The sequence below is a fragment of the Cyprinodon tularosa genome, unplaced genomic scaffold (genome assembly GCF_016077235.1).
Source record: "Cyprinodon tularosa strain WSP-4 unplaced genomic scaffold, ASM1607723v1 ctg70, whole genome shotgun sequence".
Lineage (NCBI taxonomy): Eukaryota > Metazoa > Chordata > Actinopteri > Cyprinodontiformes > Cyprinodontidae > Cyprinodon > Cyprinodon tularosa.
The window spans coordinates 1588427-1616402 of NW_024039452.1; the positions used below are offsets into that span (position 1 = coordinate 1588427).

At 36.8% G+C, this 27976-nt stretch overlaps 1 protein-coding gene across 7 annotated transcripts in view; it reads left to right on the forward strand.

Moving 5' to 3' along the window:
• nrxn2b (neurexin 2b) overlaps positions 1–27976 on the forward strand; it is a 1247190-nt gene that overhangs the window by 263974 nt on the left and 955240 nt on the right. For 6 of the 7 annotated variants that reach the window (XM_038268483.1, XM_038268482.1, XM_038268476.1 and 3 more), the window contains one exon: positions 26499–26528. The exons of the other annotated variant lie outside the window; for it this stretch is intronic. In XM_038268483.1, coding sequence (XP_038124411.1) covers positions 26499–26528 — 30 coding nt within the window. The remainder of the gene's footprint in view (positions 1–26498; positions 26529–27976) is intronic. 7 annotated transcript variants of the gene reach the window in all.

The following is a 27976-nucleotide window of genomic DNA, read 5'->3' on the forward strand; positions in this document are numbered from 1 at the left end:
AGCACACTTCGTGTGTCATTGTCTCAGATTGCACCTAGATCTAGATGGGACCGGCTTGAAACAAGCTCAGGGCTTCAGAGATGGCAAAAGTACTCACTTTCTGTACTTGAGTAAAAGTACAGATACTTGTGTTAAAAAATACTCTGGTAAAAGTGGAAGTACTGATTAAACTTTTTTACTCAAGTAAAAGTAACAAAGTACAGGCTTGTAAATTTACTTAAAGTATAAAAGTAAAAGTAGAAACCACTTTTTTCATGCCGTTGCCTACATTTTAAATGGATGTCTGCCAATAGGACTAGATCTCCGTTGTGTTCATTTTCAATCATCTCGTCGTCCATGCTACTATGCTCACGCCACCGCCACCAAGCTGCAATGATTTGCTGCGAATGAATACCGCCGAATCTATCAATTCATCTTGTAGTGGTGCGTCAAATGCAACGTAGATTCCCATCCAATTAGATTGAATTTGGTATTGATGACGAGAAAAATAATAACGGTAACTCCATTGAAATGATTCAAAACTAAAGTAACGAGCCAATTTTTTTAAATGTAAGGAGTAGAAAGCACAGATATTTGTGTAAAAATGTAAGGAGTAGAAGTAAAAAGTCGCCATAAAAATAAGTAGTAAAGTAAAAATATCAGAAAAATCTACTTGAGTACAAATACTTCGTTACTTCCCATCTCTGCAGGGCTCCCACTAATTCAACATAACGGTGAGTTTTATTTTTATGCTGTTTTTATTTAAATTTAATGCCAGTCGTATCATTTTACTTGATCGTATGTACCCCCCCCCCCACCGCCGGTTGAAAATATTGTCTGACATATAGCAGTCTGTGGTGCAAAAAAGGTTGGGGACCGCTGCTTTATGGCATGCATTACTTCCCCCTTTCCCGATTCATTATAAAGAAAGAAGTCCAAGTAAATTTCCCTGAGAGACTGTATATTATGTGCAGAGTTGATATTCAGACAATCCTGGTGTGCTTACTGTGATCAACGTAACAGTATATTTATCTGTTTCAAGCTGGGAGTGGCGCTGCATGAATACGGTACAAAACAAATATGTTTCTTATCTTCAACATCCGGCTGCCTCGTCCTGGTTCTGGTGCTCTTTTCTCCAGTGCTCTTGCTCTGAAGCTCCAGAATCACATCTCAGGGAACATCTATAGAGGATCTGCAGGAACCACGGACGCCAGCAGCTTTGTTTACCTTTCTAAAGTAAATAAACCACTGCAACTCACTCGCTAAAATCCATGTCTGTCATTTCGAGGTAAAATGATCAAGGGTCAAAACATATCCCGCCTCCTTACATATTGGTTTTTCTCACAAGTTGAATTTTGGTCAGAATCTCAGTCGAGCACAAGCACAAAATCTGGTAGTTTTTTTCTCAGGTTTTGCTTTCGATGTGACCGTACCAGTAGATTAGAGGCATGTTTTATTCTCATATTTCAATTACATTTCTGTTGTATGGATATTATTACACCAAATCTTTACTTGCAATCATTAATAACTTCAGCAATTAAATTTTCACAGTTCAACCCAATATTGTGTCTTTATTTAGCTTTATTTGGTCTGGCTTAGCATTTTTATTTGCTCTGCTTTGTATGTTTAGCCAGATTGGTGCTGTGGTGGATTTTCCTTTATGGGCAAATAAAGTGTTCTGATTTAGAAAAAACTCAAAAGCAATAATTTTGCATTATATAAGGACTTTGAAATCTGATTCTCAGAAATTATTTAATCATCTTAAACCTAAATCTGCAATAAATATAAATAATGTTGCTGAGAGTTGTAGCTGGTTGATTAGTCAGATTATCTTCTCAGCAGAAGATGCCGTCAGCTCTTTAGAGACATGCCACTCACAGACTGCCAATGTAAATTTAGGTAAAACACAAAGTGTGCAGTTGTGCTCCTCAGTATGTGGCAGATGCCAGACTGCACAACTCATTCCTGCAGCACTGTCCTGTCAGAGAGACCTGACAGATATTTCCGAAAATCTCTGGTCAGCATTTTAAGAATGTTAAATGTGGTTATGATGAAAGTTTCATGCCTAGAACAAGATGAGGGAAGGGAAAATGCTGTAGAAGCAGTTGTCACTGGTTAAAGAAGACAAGAACTAGACGTTTGTCACAGCACCAGCCATAGTGTACGAGTTTCCCAGAACATTTCCGGTGCTGCCTGATATCAGGTCGTCTTTTTTTTTTATTGGTGGGGGAACAACTTAACAACTCAAGCTCATTTTAAGAGATTTTCTTTTAGGTCCAAATACTTTTTAGAAATGGCAGATAATCACAGTGTTAACTGTGCCTAAAATTCTACTACATTATTTAGAATGATGCTTCTTTAGTTTTCACACCATTTCTTTTTCTTTTCACTTCTGAAATATATTTTCCAAGAATACTCTACAAGGTCACTTTCAGCCTGCTCCAAACAGCAGCAATAAATAATGTTATTAACTTTAGTGCTTTATCAGATGGACAAATTGAATATTTAACACATTTTAAAACTGTAACTTCTAAAAACCCTTGTATACCTTTATATTAAGTAATTTTTAATAACATGAGTCGATTCTGAGTTATCTCATGCAGTGATGATAAGATATTCTATGTACAGCCACACATATTCACACCTCATTCCAAAAAAGTTAAAAAAACAATCCACTGGACTTTGTTTACAAGTTGAAGACATTTTGCTTCCCATTCAGGAAGCTTTTTCAATTCCAATTTCAGAAATAGCGTTGAGTTGCTTTATACAGTAGCCCAACAAAGTCTTGTTTTTGCTTAGACAACATGCAAATTGAAACGGACGAACGGGTCCACCCCTTTGGAATGGGGGTCGTTTGGCTTCTTTTGTCAGCCTGCAATGCCCCATAGGTCTTTGTTTTTTAGTGGTTTCTTTTTTTTTGGAATGTCTATGACCTGGAGGAGTGAGAACCTTCACCAGCATATTCACACCTCACATACTTTCAAAATACAGCAAGCCAGGTTATAACGGTTGCTTTGAATTTACCTTGGAGACTTTATGTATTATGAATAACATAATAAAAGAAAAAGATAGTCTCAGTAAAAGATGTAATTCAATTCTAATGCCAAATAAAAATATGTACAAAATTGATAAGGGAGGTATTAATTGTTAATTTTTTTGTTAACTATTAATCTTTCTGAGACTTAAATGATGCTAACCTCGTGAGACCATGCTGATCTTGCGAGCTTTCAAGGTTTTACTCCCAGATCAGTCTGGCTACTTTCCGTTAAAGAAAATTTGGAGCCGTTCACCAAACAAACATCCAATCAGCATTGGCTTTGAGGCGGGTTGAGGTGTGACGCAACGAGAAGCGCGACAGTTCAGTCTAAAGAACATGGCGGCTTCAGCCGATGAAACTAGCATTAGCTTGGCTATCGAGCAAGTTTTATCGGAATTACAGAGTATTTCTTCACTGAAAGAAGAGCAAAACACTGCTCTGGAGGCTTTTCTCAGAGGAAAAGATGTTTTTGCTCTTCTCCCGACTGGTTTCGGCAAGAGTTTGATCTATCAATTGGCTTGTGCCTGGCTTGTGGTTGTGTTTTCATCGCGCTCTGTTATTGCCTCATATGCTTCGGTGATCTGATTGGTTTATTTGGCCCGTCTATCACCAACATAGGCCAATCAGCTAACCAGTATTTTCGCCCCTTCCCAAAATTACTTCAACGGAAAGTTTCCAGATGGATAGGCGGAGCAAATCCAGCAAATCCATCTGGCGGAGACAGGTTAAAATGATGGTCCTAAGTGATTAAAATTCAGAGGAAAATCAGCGCTGATTTTAAAACAAGCTATTTTCTACCCTTCCATGTTAACATTGTCTCATAGTTTAAAGGAATTAAATAAATTAATGTGAATTCTTAGCAGATATATACAATACTTTGTTGTTTTTGCTTTATTTTCTAAAGTTTTTTTTTTATTTTTAGGAAGGCCACCTTCATTTGCTTGTTTTTATTTTCTTGACTTCAGAATTAGCAGCTTTCCTATAATTCAACAGATGTTAAAAAGCCATCTATTGCATTACTGTTTGATACAGCTGTTGCACAGGTCAAAAAACTACTGTATTTTTTCATTTTTTAGAATTTATTTAATAATAATTTGTTTTTGTTAATTTTTTTTTTATCAGCTCTCTTTTCTCTCCTTCCACATGCTGGAAGTGAGGAACCATTTTGTTTGAATATGCATATGATTTCCTGTTGCTGTTATTTGCTCAGTTCGCCCAATTAGGGTTTGGTATGATGAAAGCAACCAGCAAGGCCTTTGCATAGGATATGAAAAAATTAAAAGGGTTATTTCATGTCTGCAGGAAAATGGAACTTGACATTTGCTGAGGTCTGTTTTATGTTAGTGCATGAGCTTATCCTAAAACAGCTTGAGATCATTATAATAATTCATGATGCAAACACATTAAAATAATTTATGTTTCCATTCCGTAGCAAAAGTGTTTGAGAATTAACCTGTTAACAGTTGCTCTCATTAACCTTAAGTTCTTGAAAAAGTTTTACATTAAATAAGGCATAGTAACATCTCAGATATGCTGTAAACTTAAAAAAAGAAATTGCTGTGTCATTTAAAAAGGCTCTAAACGTTTGCATTAAGACCTTATAAGTTTTACTTTGTTCACTCATACACACAAGGCAAGGCAAGCCAAGTTTATTTATATAGCACATATCAGTGGCAAAACACTTTAAAGTACTGTACAGTACATGAGAAACAAAAGTGCATGGCAGTAGTAAAATGGGAACAAAAATAATTAAAGAGAATAAAGCAAAATATTAAAATAAGAGGATATTTTATATATGTATAAAAACATAAAATGATGTATACAAAATGTAAATGTCCTATATAATGGTATTTTAAGCCTTTCAAAGTCACCTATAGACAAATATTTGACAAAATGATGCCTTAAGAATTACATGAGTATTCATTTGAAAAATAAAAAGCAGTTTTCTTCTAACACTAAGCAAAGCCACCTCTCCTCGTCTCTGGGCTGTACATTTCAATATCACACCACTTTGGAAGCCTAAACAAAGGCCAAGACCAAGGCTGGAAAACTGATTTCCAGGAATTAAACATTAGTTCAAAAGAAAAGAGTCTGCTCCGTGCAGATTAGTTGCTAAAAGAGCAACTTGTTCTTAACTTTGAGCAGGAAACATTGCTACTTCTCTACCATCAGCCCTTCTTGATGGGGGAAAGAGGGATACACTTTCAGCACAGATTTAGCTTTTTACATTCAGCAATGTTAAGGTAGGGGTGTCCTGGAGGATGCCTCGCTCTACACAGATACTCACCAACCACTGTTTCTCAAAGGTAGGGAAAGGTTTCTGTTCAGACAGCAAAAAACATGACAATTAATCAACTGAAATACTACTTTGCACATGATTCTGATGGAGGATAATTGTATCATAGTTAGGTAACACTTTACATTAAGTTACACAAAGTTTGATTAACTGGAAGAGAGGGGCTAGGCAACAAAATCAGAAACAAATGGGTAGTTAAGGGGACACAACCAGCCCAGCCTGATTACAGGATTACTATTTAGTTACCTTGGAAACACAGAGAAACTAAACTAAGAAACTAAGAACTAAACTGTTCTTTTAGGTGTTTGACTACGGTTAGACTTAGACTTAGACTTCTTTATTTGTCATTTTGAATTGCACAGGGTGCATACAGAACGAAATTGCGTTACATACAGCTTATGAACGTTGCATTGATAATTCAAATGGCACAAGTTATAGAAAAATACAAAAAGTGCAGCAGTGGTCAAAGTGTGAACAGTGCAGAGGATAAGAGACAGTGTGCAAGTTGCAGTGGTTCAGTGCAAATAGGCATTAGTGCAAAAAATGCGTTATTGAAAATAGAAATGAGATGAACAATTAAAGGGCTAAAAGTTGAACGTTCAGCAGCATTTGATGGTTGTGCTGATTAGTTAAAAACGCAAGTATCAATTGTAGGGGTAAATTTGATTGCTATGTATATAAATGTTATTTTTAATGAATGAATAAAAATAGGTAAGCCCGACTTAGAGACTTAGACAAACTTTATTGTCATCTTGTATACACAGAGTGTATACCAAAGGAAATTTCAATGCACACAGCTTTTAAACAGTGAATGAACATTTCCATTTATAAAGTGCATTAGTGATCAATTAGTAGACAGTGTAGTAGAAAAGGAAAAATGGTTTAAAGTAATGGTGCAAAAGGCATTGATATGGAAAGGTTCAGTGCAAATACATAAATGTGGTGCAAAATCCAGTACAACATTCATTATGTCTTATGTCAGTGGGGAAAAAGCTGTTGCAGAACCTGCTGGGGCTGCATCGAATGCTGCAAAACCTCTTCCCAGAGGTCAGCACAGTCCATGGTGGGGGGTGTTAGGGGTCATTGATGATGTTACGTGCTCGGGACACACAGCACTGGGATGAACTGTCTTTAATAGAGGGAAGAGGAGCCCCAATGATCTTCTCTGCTGTTCTTACTACTCTTCTCACCTTCTTCCAGTCTGAGGCACTGCAGCCTCCACACCACACAGTGAGACAGCTGATCAGAATGCTCTCTATGGCGCTTCTGTAGAAGGTGGTGAGGATGGGTGGGGGCAGGTGGGCACTTCTTGTCTTCCGCAGGAAATATATGCGCTTCTGTGCCCTTTTCATCAGTGAGGTTGTGCTTACATTCCAGGTGAGGGTGTCTGTGATGTCAACATATTCTCTTTTTCAGTTCGTATGAAATCGTACGAAAAGTTATGCACAGTATTTCGTGGGTTTTTGACGTTTTACTTCAAAAAAACATATCAGTGCGCATGCGCAGCCAGCCAGACGAAAAAAGCAGATCAGCGGACGGACGTAAAACTGGGATGGACGAGCAATAATTACTTCATGATGTCTCTCACTAGGTTGCTTGCTGTTTTGTATGTTAGGGTTAGGGTTAATTGTATGTTAAATTGTATGTTATTGAATGGTGCGTGCACTGATATCTTGTCTCGAGGCAAGACGTAAAAATACGACGAAATACGACGGAAAAAACGTCAAAAGCCTACAAAATACTGTGCATAACTTTTTATATGATTTCATACGAACTGATAATGAGAATACAATGGTGATGTGCACCCCCAGGAACTTGGTGCTGTTGACCACCTCTACAGCTGAGCTGTTGATGAGCAAGCTATTAGTTTAATGCCCCTCTTTCTATTTTGATTTTGGCTCTGAGCGTCACCAAAAACAGCATAATCGTCAAAAACGTTTTATGTTTTCATAACTTTAACTTTCCACTTCTACTTTGCAAGGATGCTCTTATTTTTTCATGTGCACTTTCACTCTTCCCAAAGCTGATCCCCTGAGTTCTAATGTAAAGTCAGTGTAAGCATAGATTGCTGATTTATTTGTTTGATTTTGTTTGTATAACATTCTACAACCAAACTATTACTTTTATTTGATTTAATTTTTACGTCAGTCATGTCATGTCATTTGCTTTCTTTACATTGTTTCATAAATAACTGCACATTTTGTGTTGTTTACATCAGTAAAAACGAGCAAAAAGAAGTCAAAGCTTATAATACATGCCCCTTTCTCCAAAAAATTATAAAATATAAAAGATGGTTTGATGCGCAATTTGAAATACAACAGGCATATAACATGTTTTAAAAGGTAATTTTCAAAGAAGCAAAGCAATATAATGTTCAAAGGCTTTTACTTTACTTCAGTTGTAAATATATTTGCTTTAATTCAGTGGGGAATCATTTTATATGATTATGATTCCAAAATAATAGTGAATATCATTATCTGTTTTCAAGTGCCCCAAAGAGAAATAAAGGCTCTGGAATCTAAATGAAATACAGCATCTTATTAAAAAAATCCTCAGAATAAACCCATAAGGAATGAATATATTTGTTACACATATTTCCAATATGTTTTTCCATAATTGCCCAGCCCTTTTATATCAGTGAACTTCCAGCAGCACTGCAGTTCTCAAGGGTGTAATGGTGTTTACGAGATGTTGAGTTAAATGAAGCTGGTGTGTCGTCTCAGCTGGAAGACATAAATTTTCCATTATGGGAAGTTGTTTTGGTTACCTGCTGATACCCACCCCCAGACACAAAGCAGGAGCTTTCCCTGTCAGTACCTCGCTGGGTGCCCCATTTTTAGGAAAACTCATTATAATTTCATATTTCTTTTTTTCATACAAAAATCTCCAGCACCCAGTGTGGTACTGTTGATGCAGAAAAAAAGGATAAGGCTTCATAGCACAGGAGATCATTGTCAAAATGAGGGTTTAGGCATCAAGAAATGCTCAAGGCAAGGTGCTGTTTCGCTCTAATGTCCCTGAAGATCTCTTTGCGTTTGACTTCGGCTTTTGTAGTTTGGAGGAGTAAGACTTTGAAGTTTGTTATTGATTTCTTTGTATTATGTGGAAATAATACAGCAACAGAAGCTGGAAATAAAAATATTTAGTGATTCAAATAATTTCAATTAACTTTTAAAAGAAAAGGTCACATTCATAATACAAACTTCACTTCATACTTTGTAACGTCATCGTGCATTATCGGCTATTGATCAAGTCATAGTGCTGTACTGGTGTTTGTCAAAATGCGTAATGATGGCGACGACCAGTGCACTATGCGAAGCAGAGAGTAACAGATTAATTACGTGTTTTTCTCTGGCCAGAGGTTAGATGGAAAATCCTCCCTCTTCAGGTTGGCAATCCAACGACGAACCCATGGTGGATCATGAATCTACGGAAGAGGATTAGGGCCACTGAAAAAAAAAAAAAAGTTAACTGATTTTAAAATTTTATTTCAGTTTAGTATGAATTAAAGTCAGAATTCTGAGAAAAAAGTCAGAATTCTGACTTTTTTTCTCAGAATTCTGACTTTAATTCATACTAAACTGAAATAAAATTTTAAAATCAGTTAACTTTTTTTTTCCACTGGCCCTAATCATCTTCCGTATGAATTGGAAAGGTGAAATAACTAATTGTTTTTTTTCACTTTGACCTGATGTATTACAACATCCAACTGCCATGCTTGTGGGCATTGTCAGTTTTTATAGTTCTGGTGAATTTCAATGGTGAAGTCCTCAGGAAATCTTAAATAATTGTTGTTGATTGCAGATGTGCCTTGTGATTCCCTTTGATTTTGCTTGAAAAAATCAAGCGGGGGGAATGGCGCTAGGCTTACCGCACCATGACGTCACTGCTTGAAGATGTCAGGAGTGAGGTGTTACCATATTTGAGACAAAAGGGCCGTTCCTAGACTCAGTGATCGCGATTTCTTTTTTTACTGATTAACGCAAAAAAAATTTTAAATAACTGCAAACATATTAGTTTTAAGTATGAAAAATGACCGAATGGTTATTCCTTGCTGACCAGACATTTCCTTTCCTTTAAAGTAAAACAAGCATTTTACTTTGTTCAAAGAGCAGTTGGGTATCTACAGGTGCTGGTCATAAAATTAGAATATCATGAAAAAGTAGATTGATTTCAGTAATTCCATTTAAAAAGTGAAACTTGTATATTATATTCATACATTACATACAAACTCATATATTTCAGATGTTTATTTTGTTTAATTTTGATGATTACAAATGACAACAAATGAAAATCTCAAATTCATCATATCAGAAAATTAGAATATTACTGAAGACCAATAAAAACAAAGGATTTATAGAAATGTTGGCCAACTGAAAAGTATGAACATGAAAAGTATGAGCATGTACAGCACTCAGTATTTAGTTGGGCCTCCTTTGGCCTGTATTACTGCAGCAATGCGGCGTGGCATGGAGTCGATCAGTCTGTGGCACTGCTCAGGTGTTATGATAGCCCAGGTTGCTCTAATAGTGGCTTTTAGCTCTTCTGAATTGTTGGGTCTGGTGTATTGCATCTTCTTCACAATACCCCATAGATTTTCTATGGGGTTAAGGTCAGGAGAGTTTGCTGGCCAATTAAGAACAGGGATACCATGGTCCTTCAACCAGGTACTGGTAGCTTTGGCACTGTGTGCAGGTGCCAAGTCCTGTTGGAAAATGAAATCTGCATCTCCAAAAAGTTGGTCAGCTGCAGGAAGCATGAAGTGCTCTAAAACTTCCTGGTATGTGGCTGCGTTGACCCTAGACCTCAGAAAACACAATGGACCAACACCAGCAGATGACATGGCACCCCAAACCATCACTGACTGTGGAAACTTTACACTGGACTTCAAGCAACGTGGATGAAGTGCCTCTCTTCTTTTCCTCCAGACTCTGGGACCTTGATTTCCAAAGGAAATGCAAAATTTACTTTCATCAGAGAACATGACTTTGGACCACTCACCAGCAGTCCAGTCCTGTTTCTCTTTAGCCCAGGCAAGACGCTTCTGACGCTGTCTGTGGTTCAAGAGTGGCTTGACACAAGGAATGCGACAGCAGAAACCCATGTCTTTCATACGTCTGTGTGTGGTGGTTCTTGAAGCACTCACTCCAGCTGCAGTCCACTCTTTGTGAATCTCCCCCACATTTTTGAATGGGTTTTGTTTCACAATCCTCTCCAGGGTGCGGTTATCTCTCTTGCTTGTACACTTTTTTCGACCACATATTTTCCTTCCCTTCGCCTCTCTATTAATGTGCTTGGACACTGAGCTCTGTGAACAGCCAGCCTCTTTAGCGATGACCTTTTGTGTCTTGCCCTCCTTGTGCAAGGTGTCGATGGTCGTCTTTTGGACAACTGTCAAGTCAGCAGTCTTCCCCATGATTGTGTAGCCTATAGAACTAGACTGAAAGACCATTTAAAGGCTTTTGCAGGTGGTTTGAGTTAATTAGCTGATTAGAGTGTGGCACCAGGGGCCATCAATTTTGAACCTTTTCACAATATTCTAATTTTCTGATATGATGAATTTGAGATTTTCATTTGTTGTCATTTGTAATCATCAAAATTAAACAAAATAAACATCTGAAATATATGAGTTTGTATGTAATGTATGAATATAATATACAAGTTTCACTTTTTAAATGGAATTACTGAAATCAATCTACTTTTTCATGATATTCTAATTTTATGACCAGCACCTGTATGGGTGAGAGAAGAGCACTCGTCAGGCTTCATTCCTCTATTCACAAAACTCTTTTTCTAATCCAAGTGATTTTGAAAATACATCTCTCCTGTGATGAGCAGATTAGTAAACTGGCAATCAGAATGAAATTGGCTTGTAAAACCAGACAGATAAACTAAGTGAATATTTGTTGCCAACATAGAGGGATTGCTGTCCAGCATTTGCAAAAGAAAAAAAAAAATCGGACATATGACCTCACCGAAAAGGTTAAATGGATCAAATAAAAAGAGAACTAAAGTCCCCCTTCGTGTTAAACAATTTGGTAATGTGGTAAAACATTATTAAAGAACAATTGAATAAGACTAGTAGTTTATATTCTGCAGATCCTCTCAGTGCCACATTCGGTGTATTACTTAGACTTAAGCAGGCATTCCTGATGAAAGCCGAAGATGAAAGAAATGTATTAAAAGCTGGAATAAAACTGCAGATTCTCTGAGCAGTTTTTGTCTGTTATGTGTTAAATTGGTGTATGCACTTCACAGTAGTGCAGTGTGTTCTGTGTTCCCTCTGATGTCTAAAACATCAAAATAATCCAAGTCTTACCCATTTTGACATATGGAAGTCCAATTTATTTATGATCTGTTTAATTAAGGAGGAAGTGAAACTGTAAGATCTTTACAGCCCACCATCTCCAAGATGCTGAGATTTATTTCTGACAGCATTTTCCATTACATACTACCAGCTATAATTAATGAATAGTGCAAATCAAAGTGTATCAATTAGTTCTGGATTTAATTAGTTGATATGATGAAATTTGGTGTCTTAATGTGTGAGATTTTCTTTAGTCACCCTTTGTGATCCCTATCCAGTATGTTCCCTGGAGCAATGAACTCAAGATTAAGTTTTGTAGTATGGTTTATCATCACACCATTCAATACATGTCTAGACCTGATTATCCATGCATCTTGAGGAATGTCCATGTGCATATTTTTGATAGTTACAGGACAAAATAGGTCAAACAATTAATGCTTTTAATTCTAAGGGTCATTTTAGACACCCCCAATAAAAACTGGCCTGTTTGCTCAATAAAATGTCTGATAAAATGTTACCAGCCCTTTTGTCAGTGATGCTGAGTCAGGACAAGGATGAGTTAGGCAAAGCGTTACACCTTCTTCCACATAAACCCTTAAATATGTACCTTACCCAGTAATACAAAACCTTTATTGACACTAGAGTTGTCCTAACCTGACTCCGCCAGATGGATTTGCTCCGCATATCCATCTGGAAACCTTCCGTTGAAGTAATTTTGGGAAGGGGCGAAAATACTGGTTAGCTGATTGGGCTATGTTGGTGATAGACGGGCCAAATAAACCAATCATATCAACGAAGCATATGACGTACTAACAGAACGATGACGAAAACACAACCACAAGCCAGGCTACTCTTGCCTAAACCAGTCGGGAGAAGAGAAAAATCATCTTTACCTCTGAGAAAAGCCTCCAGAGCAGTGTTTTGCTCTTCTTTCAGTAAAGAAATACTCTGTAATTCCGATAAAACTTGCTCGATAGCCACGCTAACGCTAGTTTCATCGGCTGAAGCCGCCATGTTCTTTAGACTGAACTGTCGTGCTTCTCGTTGCATCACACCTCAACCCGCCTCAAAGCCAACGCTGATTGGACGTTCGTTTGGTGAACGGCTCCAAATTTTCTTTAACGGAGAGTCTCCAGACTGATCTGCGAGTGAAACCTTGAAAGCTCGCAAGATCAGGATGGTCTCACGAGGCTAGAGTTGTCCAGCTAAATTAGCGACTGATACTAGGTGTTAATCCAGTGCATTGCCAGGTCAGTTTTACCCAGTTTGTACAAATAGTACACTAAAAGTGTAGCTTTAAATTCCCTGTTCACTAATCAAGACCCAGACATTTCAGTTACAGACCATTTTCTTAGTGACATTTTCTTGGAATTGTCTAGGCTTATTAACAGGTTATCAAACAATGTGGTTCCAATGTATTCTCATTGGCATTTAGTTGGTCTTTGATTGTAACTTTGAATAGTGAAACACAACGTCTGACAGACCCGTACTCAGTTTAATGCATCATCAGTAACAGATGAAAGGTGCGGGAGGCCATAAAGAATTCATGCTTTACCTAGTTAGTATAACTTGGCCTGTAGGGCTATACTTCCTTAGATATTTCCTCAGAAATCAAGTGTATACTCACACTTACTTCAAGAAGGCAGTGGGTAATCATTGTAAACATAATATAATTCTTTTTAGAATATGAGATTCAGCGTAAGGTTTAGCGTCTCAGGTATGATACACATGAACAGAGCTTAGACTGGTGCAGACTAGTTAAGAATAGCATGAAGCCCAAGCTTTGAAGAGAATTGATGAGGTGCTGAGAGTTGATTCAGTCCAGAGTTAGATTATGTGATGAAATAAAAAGAAAAGATGCTGCAAGAATAGAATATAAATTTAGTTCTAGTCTTACCACTACCAAATGTCCTGCTGTCTCAGCTCTAGCATTCTCCGATTAAAACCTTATTTTATCAAGACATGAAGAACACTTTAAAGGTACCACACAAAATAAAGTCCCACCTCCCTGGATATTTGACACCTTTTGCTCTCCATTTGGTGTGACAATGTTTCTACTAAGTAACTTCAGCTGAAATATAACTCCTAATTTTAAATAATTCTTTATTAATGGCATTAATGATGAATGCTTTGTTAATATATACATGTTTGGGATGTATTCATTTTTGCCTCTTTGATATCACTCGATATTTTCATTTCCTTTTTAAATTGCTTCACCTTAACTTTTATTTGATAGCAATATTTTTAATTAGTTCTTTTTGATGGTTAAATTATTTACAATAGTTACTAATTCAGTCAAAATATAAAAGTTTTCTGATAACTCTATTGGGCTTCAATTAATCTACATTTTTATTGCTTCTTGTAAATTCTTCATGTAGGAACACCACATCTGCTGGTGGGAAAAGAAAAATTGCTTTAGCAATTTCTTCACAAAAAGTATTCCTCTTGATTCATCATTTATGACCCATGAAGTATTAAAGCGATATTTTAAAGTTTATCTTTTTTTCCTTATTCCTAGTTAAGGGTTATTACAATCACTAAATACTCTTGATATCCCTCGATTTGTCCACCTAACTGATAATAAAAATTTATATTCTAAAATTTCTATTCCCAACAGGATGCTGTTCAGCTAACAAGCGGATTTTTCAGTTAATATCTAAAAACACCACTTAACCTTAAGTCCTCACACTGTGAGACAGGGTGATCTCTATTCATTTTTTAAGCTCTGAAAGACGTGGAAATTATGTTGCAGATATGTTAGTAGCCTTTAGCTTCTCATCACCCTTCTTTCTTTCTCACACTGTTGGCACTCAAGATAAATTATTAAAAGCCTGCTGAAGTCGGACGCCGTTTTAATATTTAGTTGCTTAAAGGTCATACATTATAGATCAGAACGTGAAATGATTAATGTTCACATTCAATGAGAACCACCTTAAAGCTGTGTGCTTAGAATTAACTGTGTTATTTCTGAGCACTCTCCGGCAGAGCCTCCACCAGATTTCCTCAGTGGTGTAGTGGAGTGAGTCTGTTTCTTTGATATAAAAGGGACCTGGTTTAAAATTCCAGTTTAACCAGAAAGAGCACCTTTGGTAAAAATTGAGCCAAGGCTTACTAGATGCTTTGACTTTTCTTGGCTGCCCCTAAAGCCTGGTTTATGCTTGAGGCATCTGTAAGGTCCCCTGCTGCAAAATTATGTCATTTCAGCACGGTTTGTGCAGTCTGATTTACCACACTGCATACTTAGAAAGACATGTGACCATGCAGACTGTTGCATACAGATAATCATGGTCCATGAGCTACAGCTACAGTACTACTAGCGATTGTTTGCAAAATATGAACACCAAGAAATTTTACTCTACACTACAGATTCAGTAATTCCCCCACTCATGTACGCACTCAGGCTGGTAAGCTACATTGTAGCCACAGCTGCCCTGGGGCTGACTGAGAGGAGCGACGCTGCTGTACACATGCACCGGGCCCTATGACTAGATCACTAGGCAGTGCAGGTGAAGTGTCTTGCCCAAGGACACAAGCGCGATGAGAGCTGGAGTCAGGGCTTGAACCTACAACCCTCTGGAGGTAGGGCAAACTCTTGTATCAAACGCTATCATCACCCCACCAAAACACATTATCTCAAGCCTCTCTACAGAGAAAATTCAATCAGATCATAAGGCCAAACTAGTTAAAATGTTTTTAAATTAAGAAACATTCAGGCATCGAGTGGTTGACTTTGCAGGGTAAAATCCTCTACGATGAGCATGTGTTGACAGTAACTATTTGCTTGCATATTGTCGTTGACTCTACTGCAATCCCTCACACTTAGCATGCATGCTGTGAGAATGAGGAAGAAAAAATGTCCCTTTTAACGGGAAGAAACCTCCAGCTCAACCAAGCTTGGTGTGAGTGGCCTTCTGCAGAGGCCGACTCTGGGTTTCAAGGAGACAGAAGCAGCTATAAAAAAAGCACTTCAAAGAACTAATCCATAAAGAACTTCTATGTTAGAAAAGGCAATAGTAAAGTCGCCCTGCATGTGGCTCTTTTTAGGAAAGAAAGGTTAATCACATTAAGTGTGAGTCATTTTTTCTGCCAAAATGGATAATGAAGAAATACAGTTTTTCACTGTAAAAGCTAATCTCATAGCTATGTCTTGGAGAGAAATAGGACTAAGCCCTGAAAAAGCAGGCCAACTCTATCATCTCTATCTAAGGTATTGATGGCAGCAGCCCAGCTGATATTCCCCACCAGGGCGGTAGCACAGCCAGAGAAGACCAGTCCAGATGAAGCTACTTTACCATGAAGAAAAAAGCAGAAAGAAAGAAAAAGAATGTAGGACATAAACTGACAAATACTGCAGAATTGGTAAAGCTCCAAATGCTCCGGTCTAAAACAGACTGGACTAATCACATTTCAGGAGACGGGCCCATAATGCAACAGTGCTTTTCTGTAACCATGGAAGTCAAGATTGCTGCTGCAACAGAGCAATGTTTAATTATTTCCATGAAAGGGTAAAATTTCGACAGTTGGCTGGTGTCATTGTGTGTTTCACGTCCATAGGTGTCTGATTGGTTCAAAACTGTTTTAATTGGCTTGATGCATTGGTCCAGGTCCTCCATCCTAAGACTATGGGGCAATAACTATAGAGATAGCTCAAGATTCAAACAATTCAGATTATTTATATAGCGCCTGTTCACAACACATGTCATCCCAAGGCACTTTACTATTCAACCAGATAATACAGTCAAATTGATTCAAAGTTTTCTATCTAAGGAAAACCAGTTGATTGCAACAACTTATTGACTTGAAGGCAATCCCTCACATTAAGCATGTTTGTAGCAAAAGCTGAGGCCAACTGTGGTTCAAGGAGACAGAAGCAGAGATACAAAAAGAAGCAGAGCTACAAAAGGCAACTGTGAACCAGCTCAACAGGCTCCCCTGTCTGGGAAACACACAGCCAGGCAGAAGAACTCCGAGGTAACTCACATGTCAGAGGGTGAAGAGAGCACATCCAGCCGGTCACAGTCAGAGAAACAGGACTACACCGGAAAAACAGGCCGATCTCAAACATCTATAAACAAAGGGGTTAATGGCAGGATAAACATAATCACTCTAACTTCAAACTTTATGAAAGAGGAATATTTTAATTCTTGTCTTAAAATTATACAGGGTGTCACCCTTACAAAATAAAGCTGGTGGCTGGTTCAACAGGAGAGAAGCCTGATAACTTAAATCTGCCTTCCATTTTACTTTTAGAAATGACACAAACTAAGTACAAACCCCTTATGGGTAACCAAAAGGATAAGTGAGCTACCCCACTAAACAAACAAGCAGCTGCTAACCAACAATGTTTGGTTCACACAAGGCACACAAGTCAACTGGCTGTGACAAGCTGCCTCAATCAACAGGTGAGGTCTCCTTATGAGCAGGAGGTGATTGCAGGTGGTGATGAGCCATTGGTTGAAGGTGGAACTGAGGCAATGGATGGGACTGAAGTCAGATCCCCAGAAACCAGGAAGTTGGCGGGTCTTTCCACAGGGCCATGCAGCCTACTTAGTAGACTTAGACTTCTTTATTTGTCATTTTGTATGCACAGAGTGCATACAGATCGAAATTGCGTTACATACAGCTTATGAACATTGCATTGATATTTCAAATGGCACGAGTTATACAAAAAAGTTTTGTATAACTATAGAGTATAACTATAGTATAACTATAGTATAAATATAGTATAACTAGAGTATAAATATAGTATAACTATAGAGGTGAGAAAGAGGGAAAATAAAGAAAATAAAGGGAAACACAAATATGACGGCGACAGCCGTGACACTAGGAATCACAAGTAAACCTGCAGATGGAGAAGCTCTATATTAGGAACATAATGAACAATCAAATCAATATAAGACCTTAGCTATTTAGAGTTTTTAATTATATCTTGGATTCAAAAGCAAGCTAATGATGGGAAGATAAAAAAACAGAGATGTAATCTCTCTTTTCATCAGAACTCTGACTGCAGCATTTTGGATTGCCTGGAAGCTTTTAACATTTTGTGGTCTTTCTGTTAGTAACGATTACAATGATGATGATAAGAGTAACAAATACAGTACACATACTAGTTTCTCAGTATTTACCCCGGACAAGATATTCCAACTTTTGCAATATTCCAATATTCTACATCTTTTGTGGTGTATTAAGCTTTGCTCATGCTTGACATGTCGACGAGGTCTGCACGGTGAAATTGGGTTATTTTTGGGCTTCCACGCCCATCCGTGACGACTGTGCCTAGGAAAATGAATAAGGTCCACGTGGAAAACAACCCCTTGCGACGATTCGCAAATGTTAAAATCTTTAAACAATATGATTCAGCCCATAAATATCATCACTATCAACAGATTGTGGAAAAACTCCAGGAAAGGCTTTACTGTGGCTCTCGAACATTATGAAGAGGCTTTGATTAAGTTGTAAATGACTGTGTTTCTACTTGGTGTTATCAGCTTGCCAGAACCGGTGAAAGTTTCAGAGTATATAGGCTGCAGATATTACGTCTACACTTTTCATTTCCATAGGAACACTTAGAGGCATAAGTGAGACTCGGGAAAGATAGCTCTAAAGGTAAAAAAGGCCAGACCTTTTTAGCAATCAGTGGCAAAGGATAATCTTATGTTTTGTTTAGTTTTTTTTTATTAATCTAGGCCTTATAAAAGCCCTAACATTATCTTGTTTTTAAATTCTGCAAGTCACTTGTGAAGATTTGATCAATTGCTGCTGCAACTGTTTTTATCTTTTGATTAAACCCCAATTCATTCACCCCTCCTCCAGAAAAAATACAATTGAAGAAAACTTTTTCAAAAGTACATCTGAACATCTGCTGCCTAATACGCTTTGCAATCTGCAAAAGAATTGTCTTTGTCTCAATGTGTTTTCAAGGAGGACATAAACCTTGGTGGCCAGATGTCGTTATGAGTCTTTGGAAAATGATGCTGTTTAATACACTATTTGCATGCCAGAGGGGGGCTTCAAGGTGAACATATTCTGGTAACTTGGGTTATTTGTTCATTTGAGAGACGAGGGATGCAGTGTTAGATGAGAACACAAGTGAAAAGGAAATAGAAAGACGATAATGATGATGACTACCATTTTTCTTTGTCCCCTCTAGTGGTATGTTGCTGCTGCTGTGACCCTACACATCTGCTCTTGTGTGTGAATGTTTCTGGAAGATGGAGCTAAAAACCTCTAAAAAGTGAGATTTGAGCTATAATGGATTAATGTCTAACACGTGTTTTTAGGACGGGGCTGTTTATTACGGTGGCCCTGAAGTGCAAACTGCAACTACAAATCTAAAAGCGCAACTACATTAAGGAAATCGCAACTACATAAAGCAAAGCGCAACTACATTAAGGAAAACAGAATTACAGAATTAACCTACCGGAAAGGTAGGTACCAGTGGGAAACATGAGACATCGCTGATTGGACGACGGGGCCGTTTGACCCTTGAACCGGAAGTCATTCTGCCTGCTGCGGCTTTTGAAAACATGGATATTGTCGGCGCCCCAAACATAGCTGCTGTTATCCAGGAATATTTTGAATCAGGACATACGTACGAGGTGATACTGGATATGCTCAAGACTAATCACGAAATTTCAGTTAGTTTGCGTACACTGAAGACACACTTAAAAGAAGCTGGACTTTTTAGACGACGCAACTTCCGGTTCAAGGGTCAAACGGCGCCGTCGTCCAATCAGTGATGTCTCATGTTTCCCACTGGTACCTACCTTTTCCGGTAGGTTAATGTAGTTGTGTTTTCCTTAATGTAGTTGTGCTTTGCTTTATGTAGTTTTGTTTTCCTTAATGTAGTTGTATTTGCTTTATGTAATTTTGTTTTCTTAATGTAGTTGCGCTTTGCTTTATGAAGTTTTATTTTTCTTAATGTAGTTGCGCTTTGCTTTATGAAGTTTTGTTTTTCTTAATGTAGTTGCGCTTTGCTTTATGAAGTTTTGTTTTTCTTAATGTAGTTGCGCTTTGCTTTATGTTTTGTTTTTCTTAATGTAGTTGCGCTTTGCTTTATGAAGTTTTGTTTTTCTTAATGTAGTTGCGCTTTGCTTTATGTAGTTTTGTTTTTCTTAATGTAGTTGCGCTTTGCTTTATGTAGTTTTGTATTTCTTAATGTAGTTGCACTTTGCTTTATGTAGTTTTGTTTTCCTTAATGTAGTTGCGCTCTGCTTTATGTAGTTTTGTTTTTCTTAATGTAGTTGCGCTTTGCTTTATGTAGTTTTGTTTTTTTTTATGTAGTTGCGCTTTGCTTTATGTAGTTTTGTTTTTCTTAATGTAGTTGCGCTTTGCTTTATGTAGTTTTGTTTTTTTAATGTAGTTGCGCTTTGCTTTATGTAGTTTTGTTTTCCTTAATGTAGTTGCGCTTTGCTTTATGTAGTTTTGTTTTTCTTTATGTAGTTGCGCTTTGCTTTATGTAGTTTTGTTTTTCTTAATGTAGTTCCGTTTTGCTTTATGTAGTTTTGTTTTTCTTAATGTAGTTGCGCTTTGCTTTATGTAGTTTTGTTTTTCTCTATGTAGTTGTGCTTTGCTTTATGTAGTTTTGTTTTTCTTAATGTAGTTGCGCTTTGCTTTATGTAGTTTTGTTTTTCTTAATGTAGTTGCGCTTTGCTTTATGTAGTTTTTTTATCTTAATGTAGTTGCGCTTTGCTTTATGTAGTTTTGTTTTTCTTAATGTAGTTGCGCTTTGCTTTATGTAGTTTTGTTTTTCTTAATGTAGTTGCGCTTTGCTTTATGTAGTTTTTTTTATCTTAATGTAGTTGCGCTTTGCTTTATGTAGTTTTGTTTTTCTTAATGTAGTTGCGCTTTGCTTTATGTAGTTTTTTTTATCTTAATGTAGTTGCGCTTTGCTTTATGTAGTTTTGTTTTTCTCAATGTAGTTGCGCTTTGCTTTATGTAGTTGCGATTTCCTTAATGTAGTTGTGCTTTTAGATTTGTAGTTGCAGTTTGCACTTCAGGGCCACCGTAGTTTATCGATGGTGTTGCTTAAAATATGCCTTTATGCAAGGCTTTTATTTAATAAAATTTTTGGAGTTATAAGAACTAGGGCATCATTAAATTATCTGCCATTGGAATCATCTAGAACTGAAGCAGGAGATCTGTTTCTGAACAGCCAACAGTTTACAAGAATGATTAGAAAAATGAAAGAGCATTATGTACTGGCAGGTAAAATAAGCTGTTGCTGCTGCAGACTAGCATAGAGCTGCATGTGGATCTGCAAAGAAAAACAAAGGTGGTAGACAGAGGGAGATGGGAGAAATCCAGAAAAAAACACCACCATGTCTTCTTCTAATGACAGAATTATGACTGGGCTCCATCTGCCACTCAATCTTAACCAGCCAGTCACACTCTCCAGACAGCACCCATTCCATTAGACACTCCCATCTGTGCTCACCATACAATTAACAATTTAATCAATGCTCAGATGTCAAGGAGGCGGGGGAGCGGTTTCTTGGATTTCATCAAGCTTCCATGCTGGAGGAAAGAGTGCCGCTTGCCGCTGCAGCGGTCTGATTTCCTGTACAGTATTGATGAAGTCATGAAGAGCATTTCCTTGTATTTGGATTTAAATGTTTTAAAAAGATAATTAGATAGATAATGTTCGATCATGCTGTTTTGTTTTTGTGGTTTATTTAATGTAGTAAGAAGCATCTGTTGCCTGTTTGAATAAAACATAAGGGCAGTATTTGTTCTTTTATATATCTCTATATTTCAATGACTGTACTCAAATAAAGCCCAGCATCATGGCCACATGCCTGATTGTATGTTGGTGTCTGACACAAAGCTTATTTTTAGCCAGTGTTCTGTAAATATATTTCTGTATGTTTCTGTTATTTACGTTTAACAGCGATTGAACACAATAGCCATTAGAATTGAACAATAATCCACCATACAGATAACTTGATATTTAATCCTGGATGTGTTTTCTATCTTTGTTTTTCCAATCGAAACAAGATAAAGAGCTAACTACTATACAGTAGAATCATTGTGAGTCTCTAGAAATACAAAAAAATATTAATATTTCAGTCTTTCTAAGTGCTGCATAGATATCTTTATTCTGCTTACACATTTGTTTGATTTATATTGTTTTTCTCCATTTCCTTTTAAATGTTTTTTTTAACAATAGCATCACAGTATTGGCTGCAAAGCTGCTAAAGAAGGTCATGGACTTTGTAGTCCAAGCTTAAGGATGCAAAGCTCCATATGGATGTCCGAATAATTAGTTGTTGGGTATATTAATCGACGCATTCTTTGAACTGTCCAACAATTCAATGCCTGAACTACATTTTTCTGTCCCTTTATAAAAAAAACAAAAACAAAATATTGATCATGAATTTACTGACATTAGGAATTATAATCATACGTAAAAACTTTAACAGCGTTTTTATGTTCCTTGATGGTTAAATCTAGTAGCAATGATCAGACAAACATTTCAGACTGTCACTTTAAATTATTTGGAAGTTCTAGAACTCAAGAAGAAAAAAGGATAAATGCTATGACTCTCTTTTGACATGAACAAAAAGATCTATTAATTATTAAAAAAAAAAAACATATCTGCAATGTTGAAAAAAATTCATGTAAATCAATGTATTATCTATCCGGGATCCTGTCTGTCTAATCTCAGTTCATTGGTATAGTGTGTGGCTGAGTGCCCCTCATAGTGATTCATATACTTTCTTATTCAGGGTATGATTCGTTCATATTACTACAGAGTTTGATAGTGTGAACAAATCATAAGATTTGTACACTAGGAGAGTAATAAAATCAACAATACAGAACACTCCTCGGCGGCAGGATGGTCACACAACTCAACTATAGGATTTACGCAGTGATTAGTAAATAAGAGTGAGTGAAAAACCAGCATTTCCTTTATGTCATACCATTTGCTAGCTTTTGGCGCTAGCGAGGTCGTAGCCTGATCAGCTTCAGCTTGTGAAAGCAGAAGTCTGGGCATATTGAGAATTCAAATTTCTGAAGGTACTTTAAATATGAAATTATTACATACTGTTCAATAAATGGTTAATGTTTTTAATTCAGAGTAATTTAATTTGAATATGCTTTACCAGAGACATCCATGTTTGTCAAAGAACACTACCGCCATCTTGTTTCGTCATGGTGCTGTATCGGAGTCCCAGTGTTGTATCTGGTGTTTGACACAACGCACATTATCCGAGTTATCTTGAAGACATTCTTCTTCAAAATGTTGGATACATATTACGTGTTTTTTCCCTGGCCAAAACAATGGCAAATCCTCCCTCTTCACATTGGCATTCCAATGACGAACCCGTGGTGGATCATGAATCGGAAAGGTGAAATAACTCTTTTTTTTTATTTTTTTTTTTACTTTTAGCCGATGTTTTACAACATCCATCTGCCATGCAAGTGGGTACTGTCAGTTTAACTATAGCTCTGGTGAATTTCAATGGTGAAGTCGTTGTTTATTGCAGATGTGTCTAGAAGTTCCCATTGATTTTGGTTGTATAGAGAGGAGAATGGCGCCAGTGTTACTGCATCGTGACGACACTGATGTCAGGAGCGAATGGCCGATCCCGAACTAAGTGATCGCAATGAAAATGATTGTTTTTATTTTTTTACCGATGAACCCAAAATGTATTTAATCACCATTGAATATTAGTTTTAGGTACAGATAATGATCCATTGATTATTCCTTGCTGACCGGATTTTCCTTTAATTTGGGGTATTCTACTTGGGATGTATACTGTTCCAATTGTCTGATTTTGCACGCTTCTGTGATCTGCACTTAAACCCTTATGTGAAGATCAATCAAGTACCAGCTTTATAAAGGGGAACTGGTGTAGTGCTGATTTTGGGATACAGTCTACCAGTTTTCTCGAAAGAGAAATGGCCACAATGGTCAAAGTGTGATTCGAGCATACTTTAAATTCTTTTTTCCTAACAATTTAGGATAATAGTATAAATATTGTATAAATAATAACGTTTGTTAACACAACTATAAAACTGAGGCTGAAAGCATATATTTAAATACCAGCCTTTTAACAACTTGCTGCTACAGCACTTATTTTTCTCTACACATCAGGTTACCTGGTTGTTGTTTATTTAAATTTGTTCATAAAATTGTGATTTTTTTTGTGGCTGTTTTGAAACATGTCGGGTTGGAATGATAGGACAGAGGAACAGTGGTGTATTTCATTTTTTATGCAGCGACAGCAACTCTCTGTTTTATTGCAGGAGCTTTACCCTTATCTCTTTAATGGCTAATGAGCAAAGAGAAGAAAATGCCAAAGTAGAAATGATTGGTCTTTATGAAAAGGGCCAACGGAAAATGGACGTCTGTCAGATAAATAAGGCACTCTTCATGTCATTTTCTTTCCTTCCTGGATCACAGGCTGCATTTGAAAAAAGGACAACAGGGATAGCTTGTAGGTGTTTAAGTTTCTTTGCTAAGCTTGGCTAGGTTATGGTTGGCTATAGGTTAGCAGTAAGAGAATTCTATTAACATAATGTATGTTTTCTGGTCTCTGATAACATAAATTCATGTTTCTTTTTAATCTTAACAAACGTCCATCATCAGCTGAAATGTGGGTCTGCAGATCTCAGCCTTCCTACTGCATTCACCATAGAGGAAAGTTTTTTTGGTAGATAAACTTGGTGTAATGATGCAAAAATCTAAATGTAACAGTACTTATAAAGCTTAGATATTTGACTTATCTTTCAATAGCATACTTGATAACAGACCTTTATGTTATGACCAGCAACTTCGAAGACCGTAAAAAAGTAATTCTGAATATAGCTTTTAATGTAGTTGTCTTACATGACTTGTTGCTGCAGTTTTCTGTCTTCATGTCTTCTATTTGTGCTGGAAAGTTATGAGTTGGTTGTTGTTTTATTTTTTTCGTACAGTGCCAAAACAGAGCTGTTGATGCTGAATTGTTGCTGACATTCGATTGTTCGCTTGGAGGGCCAGAAGCTTTGTGTTTGTGCTGGTATCGATCAGTGAAAGACAGGCTGACTTGAAAAGATTTGACCTTTTCAGTCTCCTTGTTTGTGACACATAATGCCGTTTTATATCCTGCTGTTGCCTACGGATAAATGCAATTTCTTTTAGTTAGAAATGTGCTCTGCTTTAGGCTATAGGGTTTAATTTTCCACTCTAACAGTGTTTTCCTTTAAGTATTTTTTTCCGAAACACAGTGTATGTGCTATGCATGTAACTGTGTGTATGTATATATATATATATATATATATATATATATATAATTTTTATTTGGTGTTTCCAGATACACACTTGGACAGAAAGAGTCAGTGAAATACTTTATTGTTGCAAGGTCATTTAAGTTTTTCTTATTAGTGCTAAGTGCTATATTAAGCTAAAGATTATCGTTTCACTTTAGGAAGCTTTGAACGTATTTTTGCTTTTCTTACACTTATGTCTGTCTGGTTGTGACAACAGAAGGTTCATTGGAGATCTTGCACTGTAATAAATGAATAAATAAGTTATTTGGAACATAGCCATTAGCTAGTAAGTGAAGGTTTTTGGGCTGCGGTTGTGATGTTGCTATTTTATCCAACGAGTTTAATGTCAAGTTGTAGGGTGTCATAGAAAAATATTAATTACTTACTGTCATACTTACAGAACCAGCTCCAATGTGTTTAACTTAATAATAATTTAATTTTAAAGTAAAAGAAAATAAGACATGATTACAAGATTTTTTTTTTTAAGATTTTTTTTTAAATATAGATTTTGTGATTTAGTATTTAGCTTTAGTTGTTATGTTGGAAGTATATTTTTTAAATCCCATCTGAAGATGTTTCACTGTCTCAAACCAATTTGCAAATAAAAAAAAGATATATATGTATCGTAATATAATAATATTTCTTGACCCACTTTTCTGATATTGAATGAAAATTGCCCTAAAATTAGTATTTTTCTTTTTTTTTTTTTCCCCCACAGTTTCCTAATCAGATTTATGTCTACAAATTGACTGGACCCTTCTGGCACATGATTGATTTGATTTACTTTCAGTATCCCGCTGGAAGATTAAGCTATACCTAAGTCTCAGTTTTATGTATTTTTTTTTTTTTTTGCAAGCTCTAACAGGTTGTTTGGTAGGATTATTCTGCGTTTGTATCTGCCATGTTTTCATCCCCATAGGATGACGATGCCACCATTGTGAAAAGATGATCTGTTCAGGGTAATGTGCAAAGTTACTTTCCCCCCCATCTAGTTTTTTCATAACAATCTTTGTGGAAAAAGCATTTTTTCCAACAAATAATAAGAAACCTTAAGCTCTATAGTTATGTATGACTTTGTGTTGATTGATTATGTACGTCAGAACTAATCTTGTCGAGGTGTGTTGTTGTCTTATGACAATGTGGATGTCAATGCTCTTAAAAGGCGCTGTCTTTTTTGCAAGAGTTTTGAGTCTTGTTTCTTAATTTGAGAAGTGCTGAAGATAATGAATAAGATTTAAGCCTTTATTTTGCCAAACAGTTCTCTGTGTGTTCCATAAGTACTCCAGTGGAAAAAAAAAAGCATTTGTGTGAGCAATAGCCTTCGGGGGTTGCGCCAAATGAAAATGCTTTTTTTTCTAAACCCCTCACACCTCACTCAAGAAGTGTTTGCTTGTTTTCTGTTGTTATTCGCTCTATATCTCTATCTTTCTCTCTTTCTAGTTATTTTTTTTCTCTTTTTTTTTTTTTTTTACTTTGGTTTAAACTCTGACATCCAAGTCTGCCCCAGGATGTCTGTCACAAACTGCAGTCCAACGTTGTGACAATGCTTTTTTTCTTCCCGTGCCTTTTATGACCTTCTTTTCTTCCTTTGTGTTCCTTTTTTCTGTTTTTTCCCTTTCAAGGTCTGGCGCACCTGACGTTAAACGACCAAGGTATGGGTTCATTCTTTTTTTTGTTTGTTTCTTTTTTTTTCCTTTTTTAGAGGAATTGACTCAGCCTCTACGCTCCCAGCTGTTTAAAGCTACAGTTCTCCCTCACAAACTCCTCCTCTGCCATCTACCTCCCCTCTGTGTTGTATATCCTTCCATTTTTCTTCCAAATCCCTTTTTTTCTGTTTAATCCTTTTCATCTTCTTCTCGTCCATGTCCTCTTCTTCATCACCCGTTACCTCTCCTCCATTGTTTTCCTTTCTTTGACCATGCTTCTCATCCCTCTCCCTGCTACAATATCTTTGTGCATTTCTGTGACCTCCACCAATGTGTGTTGCACCCTTTGTCGTGTCCTATGGCTCACGTCCTGGACTTCAACACTGACCACCTTTGACCCCGCCGACCTGACCTCGGGGCTGAAGGTAACATTTTTCTGCTATCCCTTCTGCTTGGGCTTAATCAAAAACCAAAGAACGGACCTGAAACTTCTGATTCTATTAGAAATGTGTTTGTTGGTCAAGGTTTTAACAGCAAAATGTTCCATTCACTAACACTTCAAGGTCAAAGTGTTCTCGAATGTGCAGAATTTCTCATCACCACTCTGCTGACATTCCCATTGTTTGGCAATTATATGTTTTAAAGGGCTACAAAAACCTCATAAACTTGAGTTATATTTTGACCTTGGTTTTTATTGAAACACATTTTGTGACAAACATGTATGTGACACCTGTTTAATGTTACACATCCTCTGCTCTTAAAATCTTTTGCCACAGATTTGAATTTTCCAGGTTGACAGAAATAGTCTTAAGCAGTTGACAGAAATCAACTGCTTTCCCCTGAGGTGTTCTTATTTGCTGACCTTTTTCAGTCTCTGACCTCTCACTGAGTGGTACTTATTGAAAATGGTGTTAGAGGAAAGTTCGCAAGGGAAAAGTGAACATGTGCAATGAATGTTTTGACCTTTACTGGAATAGAAAGAGGTGCTTCTCCTCTCATTATGAATCATGTCATCTAAAAACAATGAAAGTGTCTTTTTATACATTGTAACTTCTTATCACTTTTTCATGTTACTTTTGCATTGATCTGTTGTTATATGAAAATTTGTTTCTATATGTTTTTACATAAGAATGAATTAGTCAAATTAGGAAAAAACGGTTAATTTGATCAAACTTAAATAGACCTGAATATTACCTTATTGATGCACTTTTTTTTCCATGAAAAGTGGAACATAAACAAAAAAATTAAAATAAAACATTAAAAAAAGATCCATACATCTCTGTGAAATCCATTCTGGTCATAATGTGGTCAAAAGTGATTTTGCTGCATAACAATTTTAATTATTTTAGAAAAGATTCAAAAAAAGAAAACTCAAAAAGTATTAAGTTATTTCTTTAAACAGCCATCAAAAGTGATATTTTAGCTTCTCTGTGGATAGTTTATAAAGAAATTGT